This window comes from Pezoporus occidentalis, unplaced genomic scaffold (assembly GCF_034315485.1).
Source record: "Pezoporus occidentalis ecotype Australia unplaced genomic scaffold, CSIRO_AGI_Poc_V1 ctg172, whole genome shotgun sequence".
Taxonomy (NCBI): domain Eukaryota; kingdom Metazoa; phylum Chordata; class Aves; order Psittaciformes; family Psittacidae; genus Pezoporus; species Pezoporus occidentalis.
Genome location: NW_026913554.1, coordinates 609,159 through 636,719, shown reverse-complemented (window position 1 = coordinate 636,719; position 27,561 = coordinate 609,159). Strand labels below are relative to the sequence as shown.

Below are 27,561 nucleotides of genomic sequence, written 5' to 3'. Positions count from 1 at the left end.
GGACTGAAACCTGCTCCTTTCTTCACCCTCTTTTCTACTAACCATGATGCAGTCACTCTGTGATGTCCATACATAAAACCCTACTTTTATGCTACAGGGGACAGGCAGCACCCTGGCAGGGCTGTGTAAAGGTGAGAGGCTGTTCAGCAACTATGAGCAACGGGTCCTGCTCTCTGAAAGGTGGAGGGACCGAGTATGCTGCATATTACAGTAGCTGCCAGTGGTTATCAGCTGTAGCTGGGAGAGGAGGCTGAGTGGTGCAGGCAGGACAGATGTGTGTCTCTCTTCATCCTCTCCAGTCATCAAACGTAACATGTGGACTGTCATTAAAATGTCTGTTCTGTGACACTGAAAAAAGCCAGTGTCCAATGTAAAAGGGAAGTTTATTGATGGAAAGGTATACATGATTATGACATGGATGTAAAGACGTGTCATGAAAGGAAACAGAGAATCAGACACTAGCTCAAATGATGTCACAGACTCCCACTGTGATTAGTAAGGTGAAATGGCCCTTCCCAGCACTTAATGACAGAAGAAAATAGGTTTCTTGACCACTTGTTCAACATTTATGATGGTCCTGTAGGGGAAAATCCAAAAGAAAATAACCTCAGTGAGAACAAACCAGCAGGATCTAAAATATGGTTTCAGGTACAGGGTAATCAGCCCCTTCAGGGCAAAACAGACAAATGCTGGACCAAAGTCTGGCAGAAAACTGTGTAGGATATGTGGGATATATGCCCATATCCCTCCGAAACTGCTCGTCAGATAGCAGTCAACATAACTGCTGTGCTGAACCAGGACAGGCTTTCAAGGATGGCTGTAGGGAGATTATTCCTTGCTAAGTATGTATGCTTTTGAGGAAATCCTGAAGATATTTCCCAGTCTTTCCTTTATTCTGCACTTTCACTTTCATTCTAGAGGCTGAGCTCTTCCCATGAACAGTAACATGGCCTTCTCTTGGAGTCCACTGAGCATGTGTCACCGTGACAGGACTTGTGACAGCATGAGACAGGATCTGGCCACTGTCTCTGGCTGCTCTCTGAAAAGCCTGGTGGTGACCGCAGAGTCCATTTCCTCAGAAACAGTTATTGCTCTCTTCACCATGCCCATCCTTCTGCACGTGCTGCTTTATACTTTACCTTCTCACCTGCTTGGGACTTTTTTCTGGATTTCACTTACCTTCTCTAATCATTAGTCCATTTCTGCAACAGCCTCTTTGCAAGGTGACATATACTGAGCAACAGCATACTCTTCTGGAGAAGAAGGAAATAAATGTTCCTATTAGCCTGCAGACCGCTTCTGATGACTTTCCCTGGATGTAGGTACACCCCACGCTTGCTTAAACCAGAGATCCTTGAAATCTCCTTCATTCTGGCTTGTGAATTTTTGTAGCTTTCTAGTTATACCCACTTGTCACCTTGAGCATAAGATCACAGAAGTGAAATAAGTCTCTCCCCTGATACTAAATCCAGATCCTGATAAGAGTTCAGAGAAATCTTACGTCCAGGAAGGCTGGTTCTGTATCTCCCTTAATGCATGCAGTGTTTCTGCTGTCCCTGTCCCTCCCCCAGGCTTCGTACTGCTTAAAATCAAAGACTTACCAGTTTCATAATAATCATAGATCTGCACAGAAGCTGGCTTGGGATGGGTCACAACAAAGTCCTGCTCAACTGAGAAAGTGATTTCTTTCCCTTTCTTCTGCGAGATCTGCGAATGTAGGGACAAGGATCACATAAGTTTTTTTTATTTCTACAACACCATCTGGAGCAGACAAGGGTGGTAACTGATAGATTGTGTATTCCAAATCCCACTGATGCCACACATACACATGTGGGACATCCATTATCTGAAATACGTTTGGAGTCCACAGTGAAACTGAAGTGAAGAGTTGTAGTTTTCCTATCCTGCTTGTATTACCTGATTCTGTAGTTATTACACGTCCTATTGTCAGAGAGTTAAAAACAGTCCCAAAAGAGTAAGCTTAATTCTCCAGTGGTCAGAATGATAAAGTCTGGTATTCCAGCCCCACCACTTTCAGACATGAGCTTTATGCGCCACCAAGAAACTTATGGGAACCAATGTACATCACTGGGCTATTGACTTTTGTTAGTCAATACTAGCATAAGAGATATAATGAACATCTTTCCAGAGCAGAGCAGTGTTTCATGTCCTCTTGGAAGCACGGAGGTTTATGACAATCCTACCAAGGGGACATACACACAAAGAGACATCTTTTGTGGTGTTTATCTTCTATTGACTGAAAGGAGAAGGAATTTTGATTAATTTCTATGTACTATTTTTTTATTAACTTACAGTTGCTAGCTGGGCAGGTGTCAGTTTGAAACTGTTTGGGAGTTTGGGATGTTAAATGCAGTTTGAGGAATAAGTAGCTTAGGTTTTACAGGGGAAAACTGATGAGGGAGGGAACATGGTACATACAATTTATCCAGTATATTCACACTGTAGGTGCATCTATTATATGCTGTTTGCATCCTTTGCAAAATTCAAATAAACAGTGATCAGAACTTACATTTTCCAGATAAAGGAGAACATGGTTTTTCTTGTGTTCTACTTGCATCACTGTATGACTGTCAACAAGCTTTAAAACAAGGAATTGGAGATAAATATAAAACATTAAAAAACAAGTTCTACCTCAGACACTACCACTGCATGGCTGCAGGATTCTGTTCCTAGCCAGCTATCAAGAGTTAGCAGCTGATAGAGACCAAATGATGCTATCTAGACTAAGCAATTCCTGCCACTTGACTTCAGCGCTTCCCGGGGGCATGAGAGGCATTACAGTTAATTTGGAGAATTCTGCCTGACTTCGGTGTTGTGTAGTCTGGCAGATTTTCCACCCTTTCCCTACCTGTGCAGTGTCAGCTCCCAGTTGCAGCTGCCAGCTGCTCAGGCCCAACCTGGAACCCTTCCTAGTTTTTAATCTGGGAAGGTCTGTGTAGTCACAGCTCCCCGTAGGGCATTCCCTCCACCCAGTAATGAGAAGTGCAGCCATGCAAACATCTCACAGGGTTTGTGAGTGAGTGATTCTTAACCAGGCTTCCTTTTTCATCAGGACCAGTCTTCTCAGTCCCTGGGGTGACTCATTTAATCTTGCTCCTATAGCTTACCTTATCCAGGGAAGACTTAACAGGAACAAAGCCAGAGAGCATCTTCACATCTATTATGAGCATGTTAGAGCTGCTGCGCTTCCCTGTGTAACTGAAACAACAGAGGACCCTGTCAGTCTGGACCATCCTTCTGGCCTCATGCAGCCAGAGGGAGACACAAGCCCCTAGTATGAGGGGGCCAAGTATGTGCTACCACCATCAGTTACTGTCACAAAATCTTTTGGGATATTGTGTCTTACAGACTGATATCATCAACACATTGATCAGTTTATGATTCTTGACTTTATAAGCAGAACTGGATACACACAGCAATCTTCCCTGCATGTCTTGTCTTCTGTGCAGCTGGTTTGTTGATGGTGTGTTACCTGCTTATGAGGACAATATCAAATTTTCCTGGTCGATCCGGTGGGCAGGAAGCATTTGACGTCTGTACTGAGAGAGAAAATCCAAAAGTCCCCTCTGGAAGGTGAATACTGTACCTCAGTACTGTCTGGAAAAGGAAAAAGCCCTTTTATTCAAGCATGCCAATGTTTTTTCTTTGCATTCCAAAGAACAAGTGTCAGATGTAGTGAAGTTCCCTGTCAGTGTTGCCCTTGGGTTTATGTGGAAGATCTTCATTTACATCAGTTGCGGACACACCAGACTTCTGCTCTTTAACAATGAAGGTACTTGTACCTCCCAGAAAGAGGATCAGAAAGGACTCCTTTCTTACCATGCTGTGTCAGAATGTAGTATGGGAAAAAGAGTTTTAAAATAGCTTACAGCAATCGAATAATTAGGAAAAATGAAGAGAAATCAGATAGAGAAACGTGAAAAACATGGCTGTATCATATGCATGATGTGAGGCACAATGAAGGGGAGAGTAGACACCTACTTGCATAAGCACACATCCACTGCCATTCACTGCTAGTCTGTATTTCCCAGAGACCTCTGGAAGGGGAGTCTGTTGCAGCAGGAGCCTGTTTGCATTGTTGACAATAAATACTTTCTCAAATGGCTTTTGGGAAGTGATCTTCACTATGTTTTGCATAACAGGACTGTAGGTGGCCCCACCATAAGCAGCGAGGGCTTGAAGAGCAATGACTGTGTCCTGAAAGAAAAGAAAATAATAAAAGGCAATTAGCTACACAGCATGACCGGTGCAGGGAGGTGGAAGTCATGGTTCCAATATGAAGCAGAGTCGCTTCATATGGCTAAAGGAACCCTGAATTTGTGTATCATTCCAGGGTTTTCATATAGAAGGAGCCATTTCATTTTGGCATATATGTTTCAGGGTGGAAGAAATCTCTCTACTCATACGAAGACCTCACAACAAAATCTGAGCAATAGAGTTTTTCATAATGGTGAAGCATGTGTTTTCTAGGGACCTACAGAGCATTTCTTGGTCATATAAGAGCCAGGACTTGGTGTTTTCTAGGCCCATCCCCAACACAAGTATCTGTATTTGCTGCTAGCCAAATTACTCTTGTATGGCATTAACCTTTCCATAGTTAAGAAGAAGAGGGGGGGAAAGTATTTTGGTCTCTCAATGAGAAAGGTTTGGTCTCTGTGTTTGAGACAGCAGATACAAAAGAGAAATAAGACTAGGTAGTCAAAGCCCCACTGGCACCTTGAACCTGCCCCAGTTCCTAGCACAGTTGGGGATTAGAAGGGAGTTTTGGCACCTGGGTGGAAGAGAAACCTCCATAGGGATTCTGCTGCCTGATGATCCACTGCACAATCCCTGAGGCATTTGTGAGATCTTCTTGATTCCAGTTGGGTTTACAGAGCAATGCCAACAGCACGTAGCTGGTGACCTCAACTTCAGCTGATGGGGCATGGTCAAGGAAGGAAGGAGATTTTTCTGATGGAGACCTCTTCTCCTGCTCCCAGTGCTGTGAGCCATCTGAACAAAAAGAGGGTGAGGAGCAAGCAAAATGGATTATAGGTGACACTGCTCTATGCTGCCTCAGAGACATACTGTGTCCTGAACTCTTTCTCACAAGTACTCTGTTCAGAGCAACAAATGTGCTGTAAATTAACTCCATAGATTGTTTGTGGAGGTTGGTTTAAGTGCCTATACTCTTGTTATTGTCAAGGTTAGACCACATACCAGCAGAAAGATCTAGTCCCTCTTCCCGCTTCCAAAATTCCCAAATAGGCTGAAACTCACCAACTTCCTTTGCTGATTTCTGTAAGTGTCTGAGGAATGAGTCACATTTTTCTGCCTTTCCAGCTAAGCAGAAAGCATAGGCCATGAGTGCCTGAGTGTAAACTTCACTGATATTCTTCTCAGATGCAGCCTCCAGGCAAAAAAAGGCATTTCGGACTACAGGATACTTTAAAAAAAGATAACAATAAATAAACCAGTAAAACTACATGAGTCTAATTCAGGACAGTGGTCTTCACCTGATCAAACATTTATTTTCTTTAAACCTGTTCTTCATCTTGTCACTATCACATCAATAAGAGTGGGACTTCAGTTTGTACAGTGACTTCAGGAGAGAGAATGCAGAATTTTATAAGCAGGGATTTTGGAGGAAATATTCAGAAAAATCAAGTAGTATTTCAGTGTGTTCTTAAAGATGACTGTCTATAAACAGAAGACCATCCTGTTTCTTTCACAGCTTATTTCTTCTGCTTACTTCTATGATAATTGTAGAATTAATTAAATGGTTAGGGTTGGAAAGGACCTTGAGACCATCTAGTTCTAACCCACCCTACCATGAGCAGGGGTGCCTCCCACTAGACCATGGTCACCTAAGGCTCTGTCCAGCCTGGCCTTGAACACTGCCATGGATGGAGCATTTACCACTTCTCTGGTCAACCTGTTCCAGGACCTCACCACCCTCACAGTAAAGAACTTCTTCCTTATATGTATCCTGAACTCCCCTGTTTCAGTTTAAACCCATCACCCCTTGTCCTATTGCTACAGTCCCTGATGAAGAGTCCCTCTCCAGCACCCTTGTAGGCCCCCTTCAGATACTGGAAGGCTGCTATGAGGTCTCCATGCAGCTTCTCTTCTCCAGGCTGAACAGCCCCAACTTCCTCAGCCTGTGTTTATACGGGAGGTGCTCCAGCCCCCTGATCATCCTTGTGGCCTCCTCTGGACTTGTTCCAACAGTTCCATGTCCTTTTCATGTTGAGGACACCAGAACTGCACACAATACTTCAAGTGGGGTCTCACAAGAGCAGAGGGGCAGGGTCACCTCCTTTAACCTGCTGGTCACTCTCATTTTGATGCAGCCCAGTATATGGTTGACTTATTGGGCTAATAATTTACTCTGCACTTTCAAGGTCAAAAGCCTGTTGTCTTGAGCAAATCTAGCCTAGTAATCTCTACCATCAGTGACTCTGGTTTAATTTTAATATAATTCTGTGGAGTCATACTAGGTTTACACCAAGCAAAAAATGTTCACAGTTTGACTCTGTGTCCTCGCTAATGCACTAATCACGAAGGTCCTCAGAAAGAATATGACAAATTGGAGGCAGAGAAACTCATATATTGAAATCTAACATCTCCTCTGTAGTCTCCTTTGTACTGGCTACTTTTTAAATAAGACAGATGGGCTTTTCACTCTGATGTTTTTCATCCAACATAGCTTTTAGTTCCATTTATAGACTTCATGGATTTACATACAATAATTTACTTTCTTGACTGAGCCATATTTGAGGCTAAGCCACAGTGTGTGGGTTACTACTATTTAATTTTTTTTACCAGAAAGTAAAATGTGTCACTCAGTGTCTTGAGGCTCTCAAATAGAAGATCTAATCCTGATCTGACAACTGAGGTCTGAGTTGAGGTCTGACAATTTCTACATGCATGCTGGTGGCTCTCCCACATCTCTATAGATGGAGAACTTCTCTATCACAGCAACTAGTGCAGATACTGAACACAGTCATATTTCCTGCAATTTCTCTCCCTCTCTCTCTCTCTTTACTATCTAGGCAATTTTTAGGAGATGCTGGAGCTAAGTCAACACTGGGGACCAGTTTCAGCTGAATAGCAGCACCTGAAGGTCTCCTTACCGAGCTGGAATGACCAGCTTCTAGCATGGCAATGGTGATGTAGGCAGAAAGTGACAGCTCATCATTTACTCCTCCCTGAAAAAGACATGGAGAGAGGAATAATCAATGAATAACACGAGTGAGAAGCTCTTAAATAGCTTTCAAATCAAGATAAACCTGTTGCTGTCTCCTCAAAAACATCACTCTCTCAAGCTTATTGCCCTGTAACCCTATCTCAGGTGCTCAAAGGACAGTGCGGGGAAGCTGACTGAGCAGAAAATAGTCATTGTAAATTGCGGAAAGTTAGCCCTTGGCAGAGGACAAACAATAGGAGTAAAGTATAATTTTTGACTGCAATGGGAGTGCATGTTCTTAATGAAAAGAGTGTAAATTTGACCAAGATGTAATTCTCTACAACCTTCAAGGCATTGTTGAAAAGTGTCCCAACACTTCGGAAACAGCCATCTGGTTTCTGCTTGCTTGCCAGCCACATTAGGGTTTGAGCCTGGACATTTTCATCGACATAGATGAAGTGACTAGCTTGTGCAAATGATTTGTAGACAAAGGCAGTGAGCCTGCAAGGGAAAGATGAAGTTGTGAGATGAGGATTGGAAGTAGGTACAGAAAAAGTCATGCATAAGCATGAAGAGTTTCAGCCAACATGTTGCTGGCTTGCCTTCTCTTTTTGTGCTCCCCCAGAAGACAGTAGTTAAAGGAGTTGTAGCTATATGGGACACAGGAAAGGTGTCCTGCTCACTCTGGGGCTGATCCTAGCTACAGAGCACTGCAGTGCGTTGGGGTTCATGGGAGACAGCAGGAGACCAAACCAAAATGTCAGCTGGGTCATATAAATTCAATGCGAATTCATCTCTGAGTCATTTCTACTCCCAGTCACTCACCAGGTGTTCCCTTCTTTATCTCTGGTGCCAAAGATACTGTAGGACCCATCGGGATGCTTGTATGACAGCTGCTTCTGGTAGCCTGCAGACACAAGGAAGTGGAAGTGCTCCCTAAGTTAAAAACAAAACCCTGTTGTGTTTACTATCAGATTTACCTGAAACCACAGTAGGAAAGAGTAGAAAGTCCGTGTATATCTACCAACCAGCAGGGGATCCCAGCGGGAGCTTTGATGGAAGCATGGACCATCTTGTCCTGCAGGAGCACTGAGTCACAGGATAGGCAGAGCTGTATCAGCTCTGTGCTCTAGCTAAGCTAACATGATTAGGATACATGCTGTGCCTGGGTGGAAAAAGAGAAAAGAACTGAAAGACAGAACCTTAAAGGAAACATAACAGCTGAGCTTCAGAAAAATAGGATAAGGAAAGAAAGAAGATTAAGCAAAAATAACAAGTGTCTTGATCAGGGCAGATCTTTGGGTCACTGATCTGTGCTACAGCAGCAGTGCTGTACTACTAGCATAGCCATGCTGCTGCTTCTGCTCACTGGGCCTCCATGGGAATTTCAGCATACAGTGTAAGGGAAGCACAAAGCTCTTACCGCTCACTAGGTATCCTATGGCCTTGGATTTGATCTCCTCACTCAGTTGTCCTATCTTATTCAGATAGTCCAGGACGTAGATGTTGGGTGCAAACAGGACCATGTTCTGCTCCCCACAGCCGAACGGCATCTGGAGGAGCTGGTGCACATTCTGCATGGCAGTGCCCATGATGTCACCTGGGGAAGAGGAGATGCCAGGGAGGATTAGTTCAACTCATGGCCGCTGAAACAAACAGTTATTTCCATTCTGTAGGCAGAGTCATGGAAAGCCTAGCTCACATTATAAACCTTTCCAACAAGCACAAAGCTCTCAATGCTGAGTGCTTTGTTCTGTTCTGCTTTGCAGTCAGCAAAGAAATGCCTCCCCTGTCTGTCCTTAATTAGTCTAAATCGGCCGCATCAGAAATGTTGTCTATTGTAGTGCCACTTCAAGCAGGTGCTTATTAGAAATGAAAAGAAGAACTTTCAGAAAACTTCTGTTTCCAGACGATGGAAGGGGAGCAGCCCAGTAATACTACAGTGAACCATGTATCACAGAAGTAACAACTAATGCTAGAAAGGAACACTAGTTATGTAGATGTATCATAGACAGCTCCTAAACTGTTATTTTTATGAGAGATAGCACAGACCCAGCAAAAGATTTCTGGAATGAGCTGAAATCACCAACATTACAAAGCAGAGATTATATGACTAGTGAGCCATGCAACCAAGTCCAAGTCCTTTTTGGGAAAAGACTGAAAAGATTCCATTAACATCACAGATGTGCAGATGGGTGAGTGGAAAAAGGTCATACCAGCATGAGTCTGGCTGATGTAGGTTGAAGTCATAACCCAGAACTATGCTACTTCAAAGCAAAACATTCAAATGCAATAAATCTGAACAGAAGAGTGAAGAAAGATGTAACTGATATTTAATCTTAATTTCTCTGATACAGCAAAGAACATTCCTGGACAAGATAAGAATCAGTCTCTTTGCTCAAAAGCTTCCAACCAGTGAGTGGAAACTCACATTTTGAATCCTGAAAAAGCTTTCATTTTATGTTTTTACATTTTCTCTCTTTTCATGTTTTATTAATTATATATTTACCAACAACAGAAAAGGAGGCTCTGGCTGATCCTTCCACCACATTTGTAGGTAGACTTAGAGGAACATCTTGAATAACCACATCATCTGTGGAGAAAAATATTCAGTATCTTGTGGTTGCTTGTATGGGAACATTGGTTATAGCAGTGAAATGCTCCTGGTAGAAATTGCGCAGCGCGAAATTGTGCAGCGCAAATTTGCACACAAGAGGCACCAATAGATAGGAGTTCACAGCTGTCACCAAGGACATCAACAGAGAAGGGGGAACAGAAAAAGCAAAATTGTGAAAGCCAGGAAAATGGTGCAGTAACTGTCATTGTTGAACAGAAACCAGTTGAACAGGGTAAGGCTGATGCTCACAGGCCTTAGTGTCTGTGGACTCTGGAGATTTTTCCAGTGAGACTGTGAGGAGAGCTGGTTGGTGAGGGCCAGGGCTGCTTTTGTGCCTCTTTTAGTCAGAGCTTTCATGAAACCTTGGAAACTGTTTGCTGTCAGTACCAGAGATGATCTGGAAAGGAGCTTTACATTCCCTTTCCCATTCCCACTAGAAGGGCAAAGCTGCAAGCTACAATTATCCTTCAAGTGGAGTACAGCAGTCAACATGAGTAAACTGAGTGAGTTTCTACAAGTGTATGAAACACAGGACAGATCTTGCACGAAAAGATAATCTTCATTTGATAGTCTCATAGCAGCCTTCCTTTAGCATCTCAGCACTGCTGGCTGCAGCAGAGACAGTCCCTACATGACATGCACCAGATCACACAAGAATTTCATGGCAGGGAATTGAACTGCAACACTCACACTAGCTGCCATTTAGGCAACTCCAGGAAAAAGGGGAGAGACAGCAACATTTCAAACTCCAACCTTCCTTTCAGTTCCTCTCAGGACAGCAATATATAAGAACTTTACCTTTTGTACACACCAGGTAGTTTTGAGTCTTTTCCCTTCTGATTCCTTCAGGCTGCATGGCCATGGGAAGAAGAGACACAAGCAGTGAGTGAGAACAAAGCATGCAGAAGAAATGCAGTGACAGAAGAATCACCCTTCACCCCATCCTCCTGAATCATAAGACAGCTGGATTGAAGCAACATTTTACATGTTCATACTTGATGTGGCTTCCACTAAAAGGGAGTTCCCGTAAGATGGAGTCCCTCATTTCCAGTTTCTCCTCCGCATGAGGGAGACATGCACTTACCGACGCCCACTGATCCTCATGGAAGAGGACATCAGATGGGAGTGGACTTGGTCTTAGATTGAACAGCCAGACCCTGTCCCAGACAGATGAAGGTGGAGCCAAATCAGGAGTTCTTTAGGGAATCTGAAAAGCTTTTACTTGCTTTTGGCACTTCTGCTGCAATTTTCTTTCCTCATGGAAGGGATTACAGGGCAGATAGTAAGACCTGTCAGCAGTACCTCGACCAACAGTGCTCTGATCTGGGTATCCCTGTAGTCAATACTGCCATTCCTAGGTGCTTTGTCTTCACAAGGTTCAACATCCTTGGTCTCTGCAGTAATGCTGAATACTACATTACCTTAAATAGTAGCAGAAAATAAGAAAAAATGGACCTCTGTCATGCAGAATGATGGCTAAAGTAAGAAATTTCATCTGGTAATGAATATCTACAGATGTTAAGTAGTGCAACATAATGAATGGTTAGTCACTCTAGGTAAGAAGTAGAAAGAGAACTGATCTCTGAAAATGGGAATGATAAACACACTGCAGTTGTGGAGAAGGTCTTTAGCCCAAACAGCTGGAAAGACCAGTAGCAGACCAAGTTCTCCAGGGTAGAAGAGGATTCAGTTTTTCAGGTGAGGTGTAAATTGATTAGTATCAATCTCAGGACAGAGAAAGGGATAAATTCAAACACACTTACCAATTTCTTTGGGAGAAATATTCCAGATGTAGGTCTTTCTTTGTTTGGCACATACACATCCATCATCCTCTGGGGAGATGAGTTTGGCCTGATAATCAAGGGAATCTGACAGCGAAACATTAATCTGAAAACAGAGAGATGTGATGGGATGAACGTTTTGTACCATAGGTAAATGGTGCTTTACTGGTAGAGTGGGTGAGCTAGTCTCTTTTTAAGTCCAATGTTAACAGTGTAGAGCAGGTTAAGGCCTCAGATGATGGTGTTAGATGAATCACTCATTAGATGTAACCTTAGCAGGTTGCTTCTCATGACATTCTCCATTGAGATGTTTAATATCCTATGCATGCATCTGATTCCTGATCAAGATATTGAGTTATATTCAGTTGACCTGGTGCTAATGGTTTTGAACTAATTTGCAAAGGAAATCATTGATCAGTGTTTGTTCTGTTATTGTCGAAACACTTGGAAAACAAGGTTAAGAGATGAAAGACTCAAAAACAGAGGTTTGGGTTTTTTTTTCTAGGTTGTTTAAAACACAAAACTTTTTTGTTTTGTTAGGTCAAACTGCTTGGAATAAAAAACATTCCTAAATTTTGTCTTGATTTTTACTTTTTTGCTGGTGATCTCCTTGTGAGACTGGAGGGCTAATTTTCAACATTTCAGCAAGCAAAAGTAATCTAGACTCCACACCTGCCTCTTTTTTTTTCAGGATTCCTAAATACAGCAAAAGAAACAAGAAGCCAAATAAAAGATCCCTGGTTTTCTTTCTTCAGGTATCCTTTAAACCATGTGTAAGCTTTCTCCATACAGAAGTGCACTGCAGCTGTGGTCTGGAACCAATTTGCCTGAAAAGTACTGAATATTGAGAGTACTGTCCTCCAGCACCTGGGAGCAATAGGGCCTTTAGCTGGATAAATACTCTGTAGAGCGAGTACTGGACTTTTGTGCTCCCTGTTTTGGTACTTCTGTGAAGTTTTGCCCCAGGGAGAAAGGGTTTGTCTGTTCTCCAGTTCCTGCTTGTCCCACTGTCTTATGTTTGGCAAGCACAAGCCCTTCACTTCCTCGCACTTTCACATACATCCCTAAAGAAAAAAAAAACACTACAGCCATTGATGGCTTGCATGACTGTGGGTGATGAATGATACTCTGCCAAGCATTTGTTCCTTCCTCTATGGATTGTGAGACAGTTACTTACACACCCATCCTAGTCTAAGTTCACACAGGTTTCCCTCTGCTTTGTAGTGGTTTGGGAGGACAAATCAAGTCAGGATAATTTATGGTCAGATACAATGAGCAGTATGCCAATCAAGGGCAGGGACAGATCTAGTCACCTATACTAACCATTTTGCTGCAGCTTCTTTGGAGATGGAGTAAGGTCTAAGTAAGAAGTACACACCTGAATGCAGTGGTCAAGATAGTTGAAGATATTTGCTCTAAGCAGGAAATCTTCTCCTCGGATGATAGAGTATGGCAAGGTCAAGTCCACAAAGAAAGGCTGGAAGGCTTTCAGGGTGGTAGGCACAGCCATACCAAATCCAGCCAACTCTCCCACACAGAAGGCACTAGCCTTCCATTCAGTGATGGTGTCAGGGGTGGTATATGAGATGCTGGCTTTTCCAGTAGAGCTGATGGGAATGCATAAAGGATGACTTTAGAAAGGCTAAATTTCATATAACTTGCTTCTCAGTAGAGGCAACGGTGTTTGAAAATCAGAATTATTCCTGCTCCATCTGCAGAAATCCCACATCCAAGTTCCCCCAGAATTTATCACCCAAGTCTTCTGAGAAAAACCCATTTGAAAGTTCTTCTGCTCATAATTTCCCTGAGTTTGGAAAGAAACCTCAGAATTCTTGCGGACGGACCCATATTTTAAATAGAGGTGTTCATTTTCTTAGGAAGAGTATATGACTTATGGTACACACATTTGGGAATAGATATCTTTGGGACAGGGTATTTTTATGATGGAAAGAAGGAGGGCAGGTGGTCAGGTGATGATTGACAAAGCTGGGTCTTCCAGGCCAGAAGGAAAGAAGAGGTGGCAAGGAATTGCCACCTTGCAGGACATCAAGGGACATATTCAGTTAGTCTGAATAAAAAGGCAAAGAGATGGAAGAAGCAGTACTCACTTTATCAAGACTATATCCCAAATCCAAGTTTCAGGGAAGAATTCCCGAATAGTCTCAAGGGTAAGCCTCTTCCCACGTTCCTCTCTAGCAATTTCAGCTTGTAAGAGATAATGGAAATTTAGTGAAACCTGGGTCATGTAACAAAGACTCATAGAAAGGACAGATTCTAATATGCATGGGCCAGTGTGAAGGATGATTAGCATCTCTCTGAGATTATCTGTAATGCCACACAAATGTTGATTAATTTAACTAATGTATCTCTGAGTAAGGTATAATCTGATATCACAAAGAAAGAAAACATGACTTGAAGTCCTTTGGTCTCCAGATACGAGCAAGGGACCTAGGGCTAGAACTCAGGTCACTTGGCTCTTGTATCTGTTTGCTGTCCACACTGTTTCACTGTCTTTTCAAACAAGCTCTGGTCAGAAGGGAATCAGTGTTAGTTTTGTGTGACACTCAACACTTTTTTTGACACTTTCCAGCATGAAACTGGACATGAATCAGAAAGAAGTTTTTGGGTATTGGCCATTATCTTAAGCCACCTCATTTTGTGCTAGACCAGTATTAAACATCAGTCCCAATATGACTCATGAGTACTGTCCATGTCCATGCCCATGTCCATGTCACATGAATACCACTTCATTTAAGGAGAAAGATAAAATCTCTTTCCTGTCACCTGTATTACCTGATGATTTGACATGGTGTGTAGAAGCCATGAATCCTGCATTCAAGAAATATGTTGGAGGTCTTAAAGACTCACTAGTACACACAACTGGTTGCCGAACCTTTGAGTTGGTAAAAAATTTTATGCCCATATCCTGTAAAAAACACACTTTTGTGTTAGCTATAACCATACTGTAGCTGAGGTTTATCCCATTCCTCCCACTTTCTCATTACTGTTTTTCTGACATGTCCAGAGTCATCTATGCAGAGACATGCTCAGAGGCATCTATGCTGAGACTTGTGGGAGTGTTATGCATGCTGGAAAATCACAGTAGACACCAGCATCAATTGAGAACAGATGTTGATGAGGATAGTTTGTCATGTATGAGCTTTACTAACAGCATTATTGGCAGAAATATCTTAAGCTACGTAAGTGGAAACTCACTTGAATAGTTTTGAGTAATGTACAGAACATTTACCCTGAGGAACTGATATACATCTGGTCCTAATCCAGACATTACAGGCATATAATACAAGCCTTTGTGAAAGATGTTGTCAGATGAGACACAGGGGTCTTTGGGATCATCTTCTAGATTGAGCCCATTGAAGATATAGCCTTGAAAGTCTTGCAGAGGATGCAGGCTGTATATCTGTGAGGGGGAAGCAAACACAAAACTTGTTTGTATGGAAAGATCAGTCCTGATTACACCACCATGTGCTGCAGATTGCCAGAGCTGAGATGTTAGCCTGTTTGAAACAGTGCTGTTTCCTGGATTGAAAATTGGCTGAACGGCTGGACCAAGAGGGCAATGATTTTTGGCACAAAGTCTAGCTGGAGGCCAGTAACTAGAGGCGTACCCCAGGGGTCAATGTTGGGTCCAATCCTGTTCAGCATCTTCATTAATGATCTGGATGATGGGGCAGTGTACCTGAACTGGGAAGAGTGGCTAATAACAGTTGTTAACACGGTCTAACAATCTCAAGTGGAGAGACACTGAAATGGAGGAGTTAAAAAAAAAAACAATGTGTTTGTTTGGGCAGCTTACCATTTCTGCAGACAGCTCTGTCTCAGACTTCAGGAGCAGCACGCTCTGATCCACTGCCCTCACAGCACAGAAGGAGTTGGCAGCAGTTTCAATGACTAAATTGACATTGGAAGCTGAGTGCATCTGCTTTGCAGAGAATTGCAACTGGACCTGAAATTTATCAAACAGATGTTGGTATGGCTCATCACTACTGCTCAGGGCTGCTCTGTGCCTGTGTGTGTGTGTGTGGAGGGCAAGAAGGAGAGTAGAAGGCTGTTCTGTTAAAGCACAGATAGCCTGCCTGTAGAGATGCTTGGTCCCCACTGTCTCTGTTGACCAGGCCTCTGCTATAATGGGGGCTTACACTTAAATTCCTGTGATAGCTTCAATAAAGCCTACCTCAAGTGATTTAAACTAAAAGTGTGATTCTGTTGCAAATTGCGTTTTTCAATGAGGAAAGTGTAAAAGATTAGATGGTGAAGTGGGATAAGGCTAAAGTGGCTCACTATGCTAAAGAAATGCAGCTTAAACCAAATAGGATGCTAACACAGCTCAAGAGAGGCAGGAACCATCTGGGAGTAGTATGGGTTTCCTGAAAAGTAGGTTTTAATGTTCAAAGGGGCTTTATCATTTGATGATAAGGGCAGGAGGTGGTGATAGAAGAGAGATACAAGGCCAAAGAGAAAAAAAGGGGAATGAAGACAGTAATGTTGATAGAAGTGGATAAAACAAGAAATAAAACTGGAAATCTGTTATGAATGTGTGCACAAAGAATTTGTATTTATCTGGCAGCAGGTAGGACTTGCTGTATCCTAGTATCTCTCACCTTGTTTCTGAAACACCTCTCAACTGGAAATCGGACACTGTCTGCCACCAGTTCCTTGTCAGGGTGTAACATATACACCAGCAACCGAATGGCTGGAGCCATTTTCTCACTGACCACAAGTGGGATGGTGAAAGTGCCATTTTGATCTGTTAGGAAAGAGAAAGGGACCAGTAAGGAGAGAACTGCAAAGACCTCCTGTAGTAGTAGCCATCCTCAATTGGCATATAACTGTACCAGTTGATGGAGAAATCTGTATTTAGACAATAAATTGAAAAATCCTGGATTTGTCAGGAGGTGACATGCCTGGGTTTAGATCCAGACACTCTCAGATTTATTGTGGATTTAAATATGTCTCCCCACATTCAAACAGCCAAAGGCAGACACTTTGCATTCTTTATGTTATCTGTTGGGAAGATCTTTAAAGGACACTACTTGACTCATATCAAATGATCTAGGTGCTGGACTAAATATGACTTTATGGTGATGTTAGTGGTACTATCACGGACACATGAATGGATGGAGAGCAATATATCCCTCCCAGTAGCTGCTGTATACATCCAGGGAGTCCTGACTTGGTCCTCAGTTCAACCACCCCTTCTTATTGTTTTTTAATGCAGACACATGGATTGGCAACTTAACTTACCAACTTGGATATTAACTTTGATTTCCCCTGTAAGGACAATCTTGCCTTTTGCCATGCCCTGTGCAGAGAAGAGCAATACATCTATATGTTGATAGAGGTTGGACGGAGAAAACAGCAATTGAGTTCAATGTACGTGGACAGGGCAATCAAAGCATGTACATTGAGATGGTTCCAAATGCTTAAAAATCAGCCTTGGGACATGCTGGCTGCTGCCACCGCTGCTGCTACTACTGGTACCCTCGTCACTGGTCAGGAAGCAAAAGGAAAATGAAGGGAAAGGGGAGGCAGGGAATATCGTAAAGAGTTTCTTGGAGGGAAGGGACAAGAATCCTGGCTTGAGATGTTATGAAGGTGGTTCCTTACTATGAGATAGAATAACATGGCCCAAAATGGGAGTCATTTTCCCTGAGCGAGAAGTTCTGCCAGACCACCTCAGTGCTGTTTCTGTCATTGTGCTGGCTAGAAATCTGAAAGCCAGCTGCTGTAATTGCTGTGGATGGACTGTCAGAAAGCTGTCCAGTCAAACAAACCATGCAACAAGCCATGCAACAACCTCACACTCACCACATAGTAGAAGTTTATAATGTTTATGCCCTTGTATCCCTCTGTGTTCAAAATGTAATGCACAGTGATCATCTTTTTCTGCCCACAGGTCAGATCTTTCCACAAAGGTTCAATCCTCACAAAACTGCTAGTCCAGGAGTAGAAGCGCGGGATGGAAAGAAATGCATCGGGGTAAGAAGGCTCTATCCAGCCTTCAGAGTAGCACTGGTCACTGGTTTTATAAGTTGCCTGAGCAGGAGAGGGCATGAGGAAGAAAAGGAAAACAAAACACATGTCACTAGGGAAATCATTATCACATACTGACATCAGAATGACCAGGTGATAGAATGCATCTATTTCAGAATTGCATCTAAAACCAAACTGGTAAGAGAATAGTAGCACAATGGTCTTGCAGCCTTGCAACAGCCATTGCATTGCAACAACTCAGGTGTTTTTCTAACTGCTTTTATAGTAATTTTTGAGACTTCTAGAATATTAAATAATCCAGAGAAAGCTTTATTTTTATTACCAGAATTCAAGCCTCATCCCACCTTTTTAGGGTTCAGTTTGAGAGCAGTCATCTCTTTTTGTGTCTCTGTTCAGTCTTGTTTGGTACTCACTTTTAGACTGATCTCAGGATCAAACATTTTGGATGTGTCAATGCTAAACTCTGCAATGCCATTATCATCAGTGGTGAAGTTGGCTGTGTTCTTGTTATTGACAAATAGCTGAATAACCTCACTGGAAATAGGTGAGTTGTTTTTGTCTACCAGCTTGATCTGTAGAAGAGAATGTGAGACATGTTCAAGCATGTTATCTTTTTGTTTGTAGATGCTAATATTTTGTGCTCCCTTGTTCGCCAAACAGAATTGCTTTTTTTAATCCCTTCAAAGCAATACTTAAGAATTGAAATGTCTTTCTTCACATTCTGGCATCTATTTCAGCTATCTTACGAGGTTTGGAGCAGGATCTTCTTCAGCACCTGCTGCATCATTGATAATGTCCTTTGTGGAGGAAGAACTTATGTCTCATCTCTTTCCTGATCAGACCCCTCTGGCTACACATTTCCACCTTAAAGATATACCCCTTTTCCTCCATTTTTATCTTTGCTAGTCTTGAGAGTCTGCTGCTGATACTTTCAGTATCTGAAGACCTTTCCTCCAGTTCTTTGTTTTAAACTCTTTTCTCATCCTGTCCCCACTGTTTCTGCTGTTCATGTGTTAAACAAACAAATAAAAGATATCAGGCACCATCAGATAAATTCTGGGTTGTTAGAACTGAACATTCATTTTAAGTTAGGTTTTTGTTTCATTTTGTTTTTTTCCCAAAGAAAGATGGCAGAAGTAATAATATATTAATTACAAGCTTAAGACACTGACTATCCTCACTGTCCAGAAACAGCACAGAGACAATGACCTCTGAAACAAAAATAACAACAGAGAGCTAACAGTACTCAGAGTGATATTGATTTCAGAGGGACTGAATGCAACGGAAGTAAATGCATACAACATACGTCAAGCACACACATTTCACAGAGCAGGGAAAGGCTATGAATCTTATGTGATGGCACCAGGACAGGGACTGGGATATGCTGCATTTTGAGAAAGTATGAGTATCAGTGACTTTGAGACAATAGTTCCCATAGTATGACATTCAGGGGGCAGGGTTTTGCACAAAAGCAAAGAAGCTGCCTGAAGCCAGCAGCAGCAGCTTTGTGTCTGAGATGTGACTTTCCAGGCTCCTACCAGATGTCTTTCAGCATGTTTAACTTCTACACGTGCCAATGCGTGTGTTTGAGGAATTCACTGTGGCACATTACCCCATGGGAGCCTGCTGATCCCCTTCCTTCAGTAAGGGGTGATAAGGTGCACAGCAATCTGAAGATCGGAGTGGGAGCCAAGTAAAAGTTATACAGACATCTTCTAGAGGGGAAAAAATAATCCTTGGAAGACAATCTCTTCTTTCCTTTATGTGCTATCGGTAAGATATCTCCTATCCTTTCATCATTGAAAAAAAAATGCACTGAAGGAGAAAGATTTATCCTTACCCTTTAAGCCACTGACAGTTATGTGGGATTTGTCACAAAACATAAAATCATGAAAGAGCTTTTTAAGACAGAAGCTGTTATTTCCTTGATTCTTTTTTCTTAAATTCCTCTCACTCTTTCTTCCCTTACCCCCAGTGTTTTTATTAATCTCTAGCTGTCATATGATGGTCAGTCCTGAAGGGAGAGGCAGTGATTTATATCAAGCTAAAAATGCAAGTTAGAAAAGTGATAGTTATTGGATTGTTTTGATTCAAAGTATTTCTGGCAAAATTAAACTCAGAATATACTAATACTCTTCAGTATTTAAACTTACTAATAGCGCACTGTACGTAAAAAGGAGAAGTGGGGAGAACACCACCCACCCCAGACAGTGCCCCAAATGTTCCTATTACTCTTGTCATGTGATTGCCTGTCAGTCATCTTCAATACAAGCTCTCCACACCCTTACTTACCTGTCCAAAGTAAGGAATTCCTCTTCTGTAGTGGCGATCGACATTCTCAAACTGTATACTGGTCATCACCCGAGTTATGGAAATAGCCTGAGTAGCTGTGAGTTGCAGGCCTGTAAGAAATGTGCAAAGGAAGATACATTTTGTCTTTCATATAGCTTCAGAGTTAGAGTTTGCCTGGAGATGGTTACTATGCTTATAAAAATGGATTTTCTTCAGGAAAACATCCTTGTAGTCAGCAGGCAGATGCTGAATATCTCCTACTCCCCTTTTGACCACACCACCATTGCAGTTTCTGACTGTCTAGAAGGTATTACCTGTTCCTTTCTCTGTGACAATAGCTTTCACATCAAGATTCCTCATATAACCAATGCGATTTAGCTCAAAGATGTTGGAGCTGAAAACCTGGGAGAGGCAGCCAGTCTTCAGCTGGAATAGGAAATAAAACAATCCTGTCACCAAGGATCACAGCTTGCAAAGAATGCCTGCAATACACAGGACCCTTCTTTAGCAAGTGAAGTCTTTTCCTGACACTTTTAACATTATTTATACTGGACTGATGGAGGTATCACTGTCTACACTTTTCAGACAGGAAACAGCCGTGAAGAAGGAACATGTCAGACCCCCTTCAGACCTGCAGGAAACCAAGAAGAGAAATAAGGTGCCCAGAGTCCTTAGCAAGATGAGTAGATGAGGTGAAGGATCAAAGAGAGAAAGAAAAGTGTGCTGAACAATGGGAGAGAAGCAAGAAAACAAGAGAGAGGACAAAGAGGAATAACAATTGTGTATCATACATCTTTGGTAAATGATTGACAAACTGGGCTCTTCTTGCATCTCCCATGAGAATCAAAATTCCTGCACACACTGAGCTGGACCTTCCCTTCAACAGGCTGGCCATAGGTGTACCTATGGAAAAAAGGAGTCCATGAGTGATGATTGAAAAATTGACTTAAGCTAACATATGCAGGAATAGATCCAGGACCAGAAGTGAGCTGGGAAGTCAGAGAATGGAATAGTTTCACAGGCTTTTCTTAACTCTCCTCCTGTTACAAAAGGTAATACAACTCAGAAGCTGAAATATTAATGAGTTCTACCTCATCCCTAAACATAAATACCTCTATAAGCATGATGGACAGACATGTCTACCAACCAAATTGTGACGTATCCACTCTAGGTTCAACTGGGTTTCTAGACACACTAAAGTCAAAGCAAAACTCCTCATACCTGCAAGAGGATCAGGATTTCAACCCTGGATTCTATATTACAAGATCGTAGTGTTACAGTAAGCAAGGTCCTTCTGAAGGACTAAGCTTGGAAGGCGTGGTTAAAGACAGCTGGAACCCTAAGAACCCCGCTAGAATTCAGTGGTGTTCTGCTGTATGAAGGTCTCCATCTGAAGTGGGTTACTGGGAGTGGACACATCCTCCTTTATCAGGAGAGACCTTTCAAAAGATTTATTCAACTCACCAAACACCAGTTGGAAGAGAATACTCTTACAATAAATGAGATGAGCACACAAGTAAATGAAAAGCTCCAACCACCAAGTCATCCCTGACCAACCTCCAGCCTCTTCTGAGGCACTATTTATTTTAGTCTCTTGAGTAAGCCTGTCTCTTTCCCCTGTCCTTGGAAAGTTCTTGCTCTTCAGCATATTTCCTAACTACTCTGCACCTGGTACTTACACTCCACAGACTCTCACAGTAAACTCTGAATCCAGGACTGTAAGGCTTTCTGGTGCAGAGACTGTGACATCAAATTTTGGCAACACTAGGACAGAGAATGAAAAGAAAAAAAAACAACGCTGACAAATTGCAAAGTTGCAGGCCTTCCTGAAACGAAAGAGAAAATGAGGATAATATCACTAGTGTTAGTGCACAGAGGGAATGGGATCACAGAACTGGGGTGTCAAAATGTTTGACAAGTGGCCTGACCTGCAAAAGCTCACTAAATTATTTCTACAAAGCTTTGAAGAGAAAACAGAGCTTCTGAGGTGAATCCTGTGATGTCTAGATGCCTTACAGAGCTTTGAACAAGAAAGTTTATGGACATGTCTGGAAGGAGGTTAGTTTGTCACAGCGAGTTTTGCAATCAATGTATTGATTTGTTATGCAGATTATTTTCCTGGCTGAACCTGTGCAAAATGGTTAATTTCTCTTATTTGGCTTTTTGTTGGTTTTTTTTTTTTTTTCTTTTCCCTCTCCAGTTCTTAATGACAAATGATTGAAGTTCCATTTGCCAGGAAGCTGTTTGAAGTTTCAGCAGCCAAAAGGTCTGATTGATAGGGGCTTATATCTAATAACGTTTTCCACTCTAAACAAAACCAATGGGTGGCATTTACCATATTCCTCCACAAGGAATGAGTGATTTGTTTTATCTCCCGACTTCTTTGCTACTATAATTCTGTAGTTCCCCAGGATAGGCTCTTCAGTTAGTGGGAATTCGATTTGGATAATATACATCTCTGACGTCACATTTTGCCACTGAAAGATCCTGTTGCCCTGTGGATCCTGCAGAAGAAAAACAAAACAGACTCTTATCTTTTTTTTCTTTTTTTTTCCTTGGAAATCTTCTGCTACTGGCACACAAAACCAGAAACAAAAAAGAAAGTAGGACAAGCTGTTTTAAATCATTGTGGAAATTGCTTAAGGCATGTGTATTGAGATAAATTATGCCTTGGTACTCTTATTGCTAATGTTGCTGGAGTCTCATCTCCTGATCTCAGATTTAGGCATCCTCTGCTAACCTAGGTATTGGTCTCAATCATCAGGTGATGTTGAACAATACTGCTGTTCCCTGCTTCTTAGTACATGTTGCTCTATTTTTGCATCAAGAGGGCAGAGAAAGAAAATCTTTGTACTCCCACTTCAGCTGAGCTTATCCCACACAAATCCTGCCCTTTGGCATCCCCAGCTTTTTTCAGCTGCTGGAAGAAGGAAGGAAGCATTTCTTCTGCATTCACTAGGGTGTCATTTACCTTTTAGCATGAGTTATGCTAGTTAGACTAAAGAAAACTCACACCATTTCCCTGAATTCTTTAAATCACTGGCTGCAGAAAACACACATAGAGCTCAAAATATGTATGTTCCACTGCAAATGAAGTAATGTCAACTTAGCTTCATGGTATAACATGAAAACTTGCAAGAATACTATCTAGACATCAACTGCAACTGCTATTTTAAAAATCCTTACAAAATGCAATTGAAGTGCTAACATAACCTGTAATTAATGTGATGGTGAGTTAGTGGCACAGGTTGCCCAAAGAAGTGGAAAATCCTCCATCCCTGGCAGTGTTCAAGGTCAGGTTGGGCAGAGCCTTGGGCAACATGGTCTAGTGTGAGGCATTCCTGCCCATGGCAGGGGTGCTGGAACTGAATGATTTTAAGATCCTTTCCAACCCTAACTATTCTATGATTCTGTGATTCTATGAGTTGTATCTACAGCCTATATTTGTTCATAGATTTCAGAACACTTGATTTGTGAAAAGCTAGACCCAAAAATAAGTTGAGAAAACTGGTGGAGGTGGGAGGGAGACAAAGGTAGGTATAAGAACAGTACAACTTTTGACTGCTGAAGTTAATATAGAAATGTTTTCCATGCTACTAAAGCTCAAACAAGATCCTGGGATTTTATGGAGTTTCTGTTAATTTTTTGGCAGTGTACCTAGGAGCAAGATTTGTCTGAATGTAGACACATACAAACCAATGCAAGCATGTGTGCCCTAGATTTTATTTGTAGATGAATAAGACAGTACAAAGAGAAAGAATTCTTACCTGAACTGCAATCAAGGGGTACTGAAAGAGGAATAAACAAAGTGGGAGAAGAGATTAGATGGCTGAACAAACACAAATTATTTTTCACCAGGACTGTGAGAGATGCATAATCAATAATCAGTATAATGCCGTTAATCAGATATCTTCATTGCTTACTTTAATCAGTTTAATAGAAGTTTTACTTCAATAAGAACATTACATAAAGAGATCAAATGAGAATGTCAGGGCAGTCTCTGATCTTACTGAATTTAGTGCAATCCCAGAGTAGCTGAGTAAGTGGAGTTACAGAGATGCATGAAAACCATGACTAGGGCTTCTTTGATTTTATATCCTAACTCTTATTAGCATCAGCTCTTTTGGTAACACTCTGATGTCTTCTGTATTACAACCACATGAGGGGAGGCCACTAAAGACCTTTCTTGGCTTATGCACTGTGAGCATGAAGGCAGCTTGCTGGCAATGCAAAGAGTGCCTCTGATGAGATAAACAATTGTAGGAACAACTTTCATTTTCATTCCCTATTTCTAAAATGGACAAAGTAGCAGATGGGTGACTTACCAGATTTTGCAAGCAACAATTGTTGTACAGTAATAGCAAGAGACTGAACCGTGGGCTTTCTGGTCAGAGCTAAAATAATGTCTGCTGTGACAAAGTGAAGGGGGTTTGAGCCTCTTCCCCAGAAACAGCAAGAGGTGTCATGTCAGGAATCAAGCCTACTAGGCATTTAGTCTCTGCAACATCTTATTTTATCCACAGCAGCTGTTTACCTAAAATTTGAGAAGCAGTTGTCTCCCAGCAGTTTTAAATACAGGGGAATCTTACTATTCACTCACCATCTCCTGAACAGGTTTAAAATTGAAATCCAGGGCAACAACACGAAACATCACTGAAAAGACAAGGAACAGGCTGTTAGCATTAACTGTAGTTTATTTGGCTGAGCACAGTGTTTTGCATTCATTAGAACTCCCAGTTTCACTGGATCTTCTAAAAGTCCCACTTGCACAGGATGCAGCTAATAAAATTCACCTGAAGGTAAAAGAATCCTACAAAGACTTTGCTGAATGGACTTTTCCCCAGTATCAAGTTCTCACATTTGTTCATGAAGGTTTGCTTAACCTCAGACAAGAACTGCTGTGCAGGTCAGGCAGTCTTAAGTGACAGCCATAGTTCTTTCAGTGACCATGTGCATGATGCAAACAAACTTGCTCCTCTTCATTTCCCCATATCTAAAGCAGGGTTTGTTTGAACAGAAGAAAGTTCCAAATATCACTGGAAGTAGACGAAGTGTAAGTTTTTCCTAATGCAGTGTAATTCATCTCAGTTCAGTTTGTTCTCATCTTCTACAGGTTTTTGGGGGTTGGGTTGGGTTTTGGGGGTTTTCTTTTGGTTTTTGTTTTTGTTTTTTTTTTTTTTTGCAAAAGGAATACTAAAAGGAGAGCAAAGAACTACTCTAGTGAGAAGGCTGGAGAGCCAAAAGAAGTTGGGACAGCTGACCCAAATGACCCAAACTGGCCAAAAGGATATGCCATACCATATGACATCATGTTCAGTATATAAACTGGGGGTGGAAGCTGGCCAGGGACTGCTGCTCAGGAACAGGCTGGCCATCAGTTGGCAAGTAGTGAGCAACTGTAGTTTGCATCACTTGTTTTGTATATTCATTTTTTTATCATTATGATTACCATTGTCATTATTATTTTCTTCCTTTTCTGTCCCATTAGGCTGCCTTTACCTCAACCCACGTGTTTTCCCAATGTTACTCTTCCCATTCTCTCCCCCATCCCACTGGGAAGGAGGGTGAGTGCTTAGTTGCCAGCTGGGGTTAAACCACAACAGCAAAGAAAAGTATAAATGTGTGTTTCCAAAATATCCTTAAAAAGCATTACCTTTCCATAATTTAATTTAGACTACTGCTTCTCCCACCTCAAAACCAAGACATCTGACAACTGATAAAGCCATGTTTTGTGGACAACTTGGTTGCATCATATTCTGATTGGCAAGCTTTCCCTCAAGCTATGTGTCTATGTAGCTAGAACACATCCCTACGTAAAGCATAGCTGATACAAATCTAAGGGCTATATGATCTGGCTGAGCTCTGGAAAGAAGTATTATCATAGTGTTTCTTATAGTGTTCTAGCTGTGTCTTAGAAGCCTTAAAGCCTAGGAGTAAATTAAGGAATGGAGAAAGATAAATGGTTCTTTGCATACATGGAGCTCTGTTCAATTGCCAGATGAGAAGTATTCATAAGGGAATAGGGTAAGTGCAGGAAAAACAACAATATAAAGTCCAAAGCCATCAGAACCCAGAAGGTAAGTAGCATGATTTTGTCTTTAAAGACATAGAATTAATTTTAAAATAATGGCTTTCACTCTTTGTCTTTAGACTTTGATGCTGACCAGCATCAAAGGAAGGGCAAATAAAATGATAGATACCATGGGCTGCCATGTCTCCTGCCATCCTGAAAGTGACTGAGCTCCACACTTGTAATGGTCTTAACAGAAACTCTGAACTGCCTAGACTGTAGCTCAAACTGAAAACACCAGGCAGACAATTTCTGTCTGAAGATATTGCTTCCTAAGAGACATGTTATAAACTAAATAGATATTCACCATTCTGTCCAGGTTTATAGATGGGTTTGTCTGTCTGCACGAAGACAATGCTTTCTGTGTTCCAGATCATCACTGACCGCCGCTCTTCTAGGCTGACTGTGGTACCCTTAGCAGAGAAGGAAATGAAAGCCAATGGGGCAGAATTGACAGGAGGAATCTGTAAGGAAGGAGAAAAACAAGGGGAGGTTGTTAGTTTTGAAGTAATTTGCTCCAGAACCTATTGAACACCTATACCTGTGGCCTAGACTCCTAAAAAGAGACACCCCCTTCACTTCCATCACCTTTATCACCTTCCATCACTTTTCTTGGGCCTTTGTAATTTTTTGTTTATTAAAAATGCCTCCTTGTCTGTCACTATATATCTCTCCTCTGCTTCCTTTTTTCTTCAATAAGTCTTATTTCACCTCACATTTCTTTTCCACTGGAACATTAATTAAAATTAATTTACCGTGAAGTTGAAGCACTGGAGATCATTACTTGATGTCATGGTTTTCTCAAAAATAGTGGTGTTGACAGCACCATATTCTAGGATGACTCTGATGGATATTGTCTCGTTGAGGTTAAGGAGCTGCAGGCAAACCTGACCTGGAGAGTCAGTTTGGAGGACAGCAGGCACCATCAGGACATACTGCCTATGAGATCCAAACATCAAAGTGATCACACCATAGAAAGAGAAGAAGCAGTCTCAACAAGATGAGAGAAATACAAAGTATTGTTATTCCATACCCACTGATTAGTTTAGATTAAATATAGGATGCTGTGCCAGTGCCCCTCACTCCTGCCCTGCAGCTCCCATCTAACCCATCCCTGGTTAGATCTAACCCAACCCACAGCTCTGCCAGTGACCCCAACTCTTGTCTTTTTTTCCTTTACCTGAGTCCTGGACTCACCTTCTTTTAGCAGAATACACTGCTGTTACTACTACTATTGTTCTTTCTGAACATGCTTGTCAACTTCTATAGAAGTTCTGCAGAAGGCAGAAGGTGTGCTTCATATTAAATGAGAACCGTTCACTTCCCATCTACATTCCAGTTTAACTTAACTCTCCAGATATAAAAGATTAGTCATGGCAGTATTTATTACTTAAAGTAAAATTAGTGGCACTAATTTTAGCACTGTCTTAAAGCCTTATCATAAACACTATTAGCAATAATATGATAGTTCTTACGGCTCAGGTTCCTTTGCAGCTGTTACATGCAGGAGAAGAATAGCCAAAAGAAACTTCAGCCACATTTTTCTCACTGGGAGACACAAGAAAGAGATGAGCTCTCATCCCAAGAAACAATTCAT

At 41.7% G+C, this 27,561-nt stretch overlaps 1 protein-coding gene across 1 annotated transcript; it reads right to left on the bottom strand.

The window, feature by feature from the left end:
* Window positions 1-15: 15 nt before the first annotated feature.
* Window positions 16-27,561, bottom strand: LOC134161343 (ovostatin-like). Its single transcript, XM_062614057.1, is given in 36 exon segments — window positions 16-577; window positions 1,180-1,253; window positions 1,602-1,707; window positions 2,531-2,599; window positions 3,129-3,219; window positions 3,494-3,618; window positions 4,003-4,218; window positions 4,793-5,013; window positions 5,281-5,446; window positions 7,137-7,211; window positions 7,534-7,690; window positions 8,015-8,096; window positions 8,613-8,789; window positions 9,699-9,782; window positions 10,605-10,656; window positions 11,109-11,227; window positions 11,570-11,693; window positions 12,966-13,194; window positions 13,696-13,792; window positions 14,381-14,513; window positions 14,838-15,008; window positions 15,405-15,554; window positions 16,210-16,355; window positions 16,853-16,910; window positions 17,417-17,644; window positions 18,016-18,174; window positions 19,895-20,004; window positions 20,209-20,320; window positions 20,686-20,797; window positions 21,574-21,658; window positions 22,230-22,398; window positions 23,662-23,682; window positions 24,495-24,547; window positions 26,272-26,428; window positions 26,720-26,903; window positions 27,440-27,561. Coding segments are annotated over 35 exon segments (4,422 nt in total). The 3' UTR covers window positions 16-577; window positions 1,180-1,191.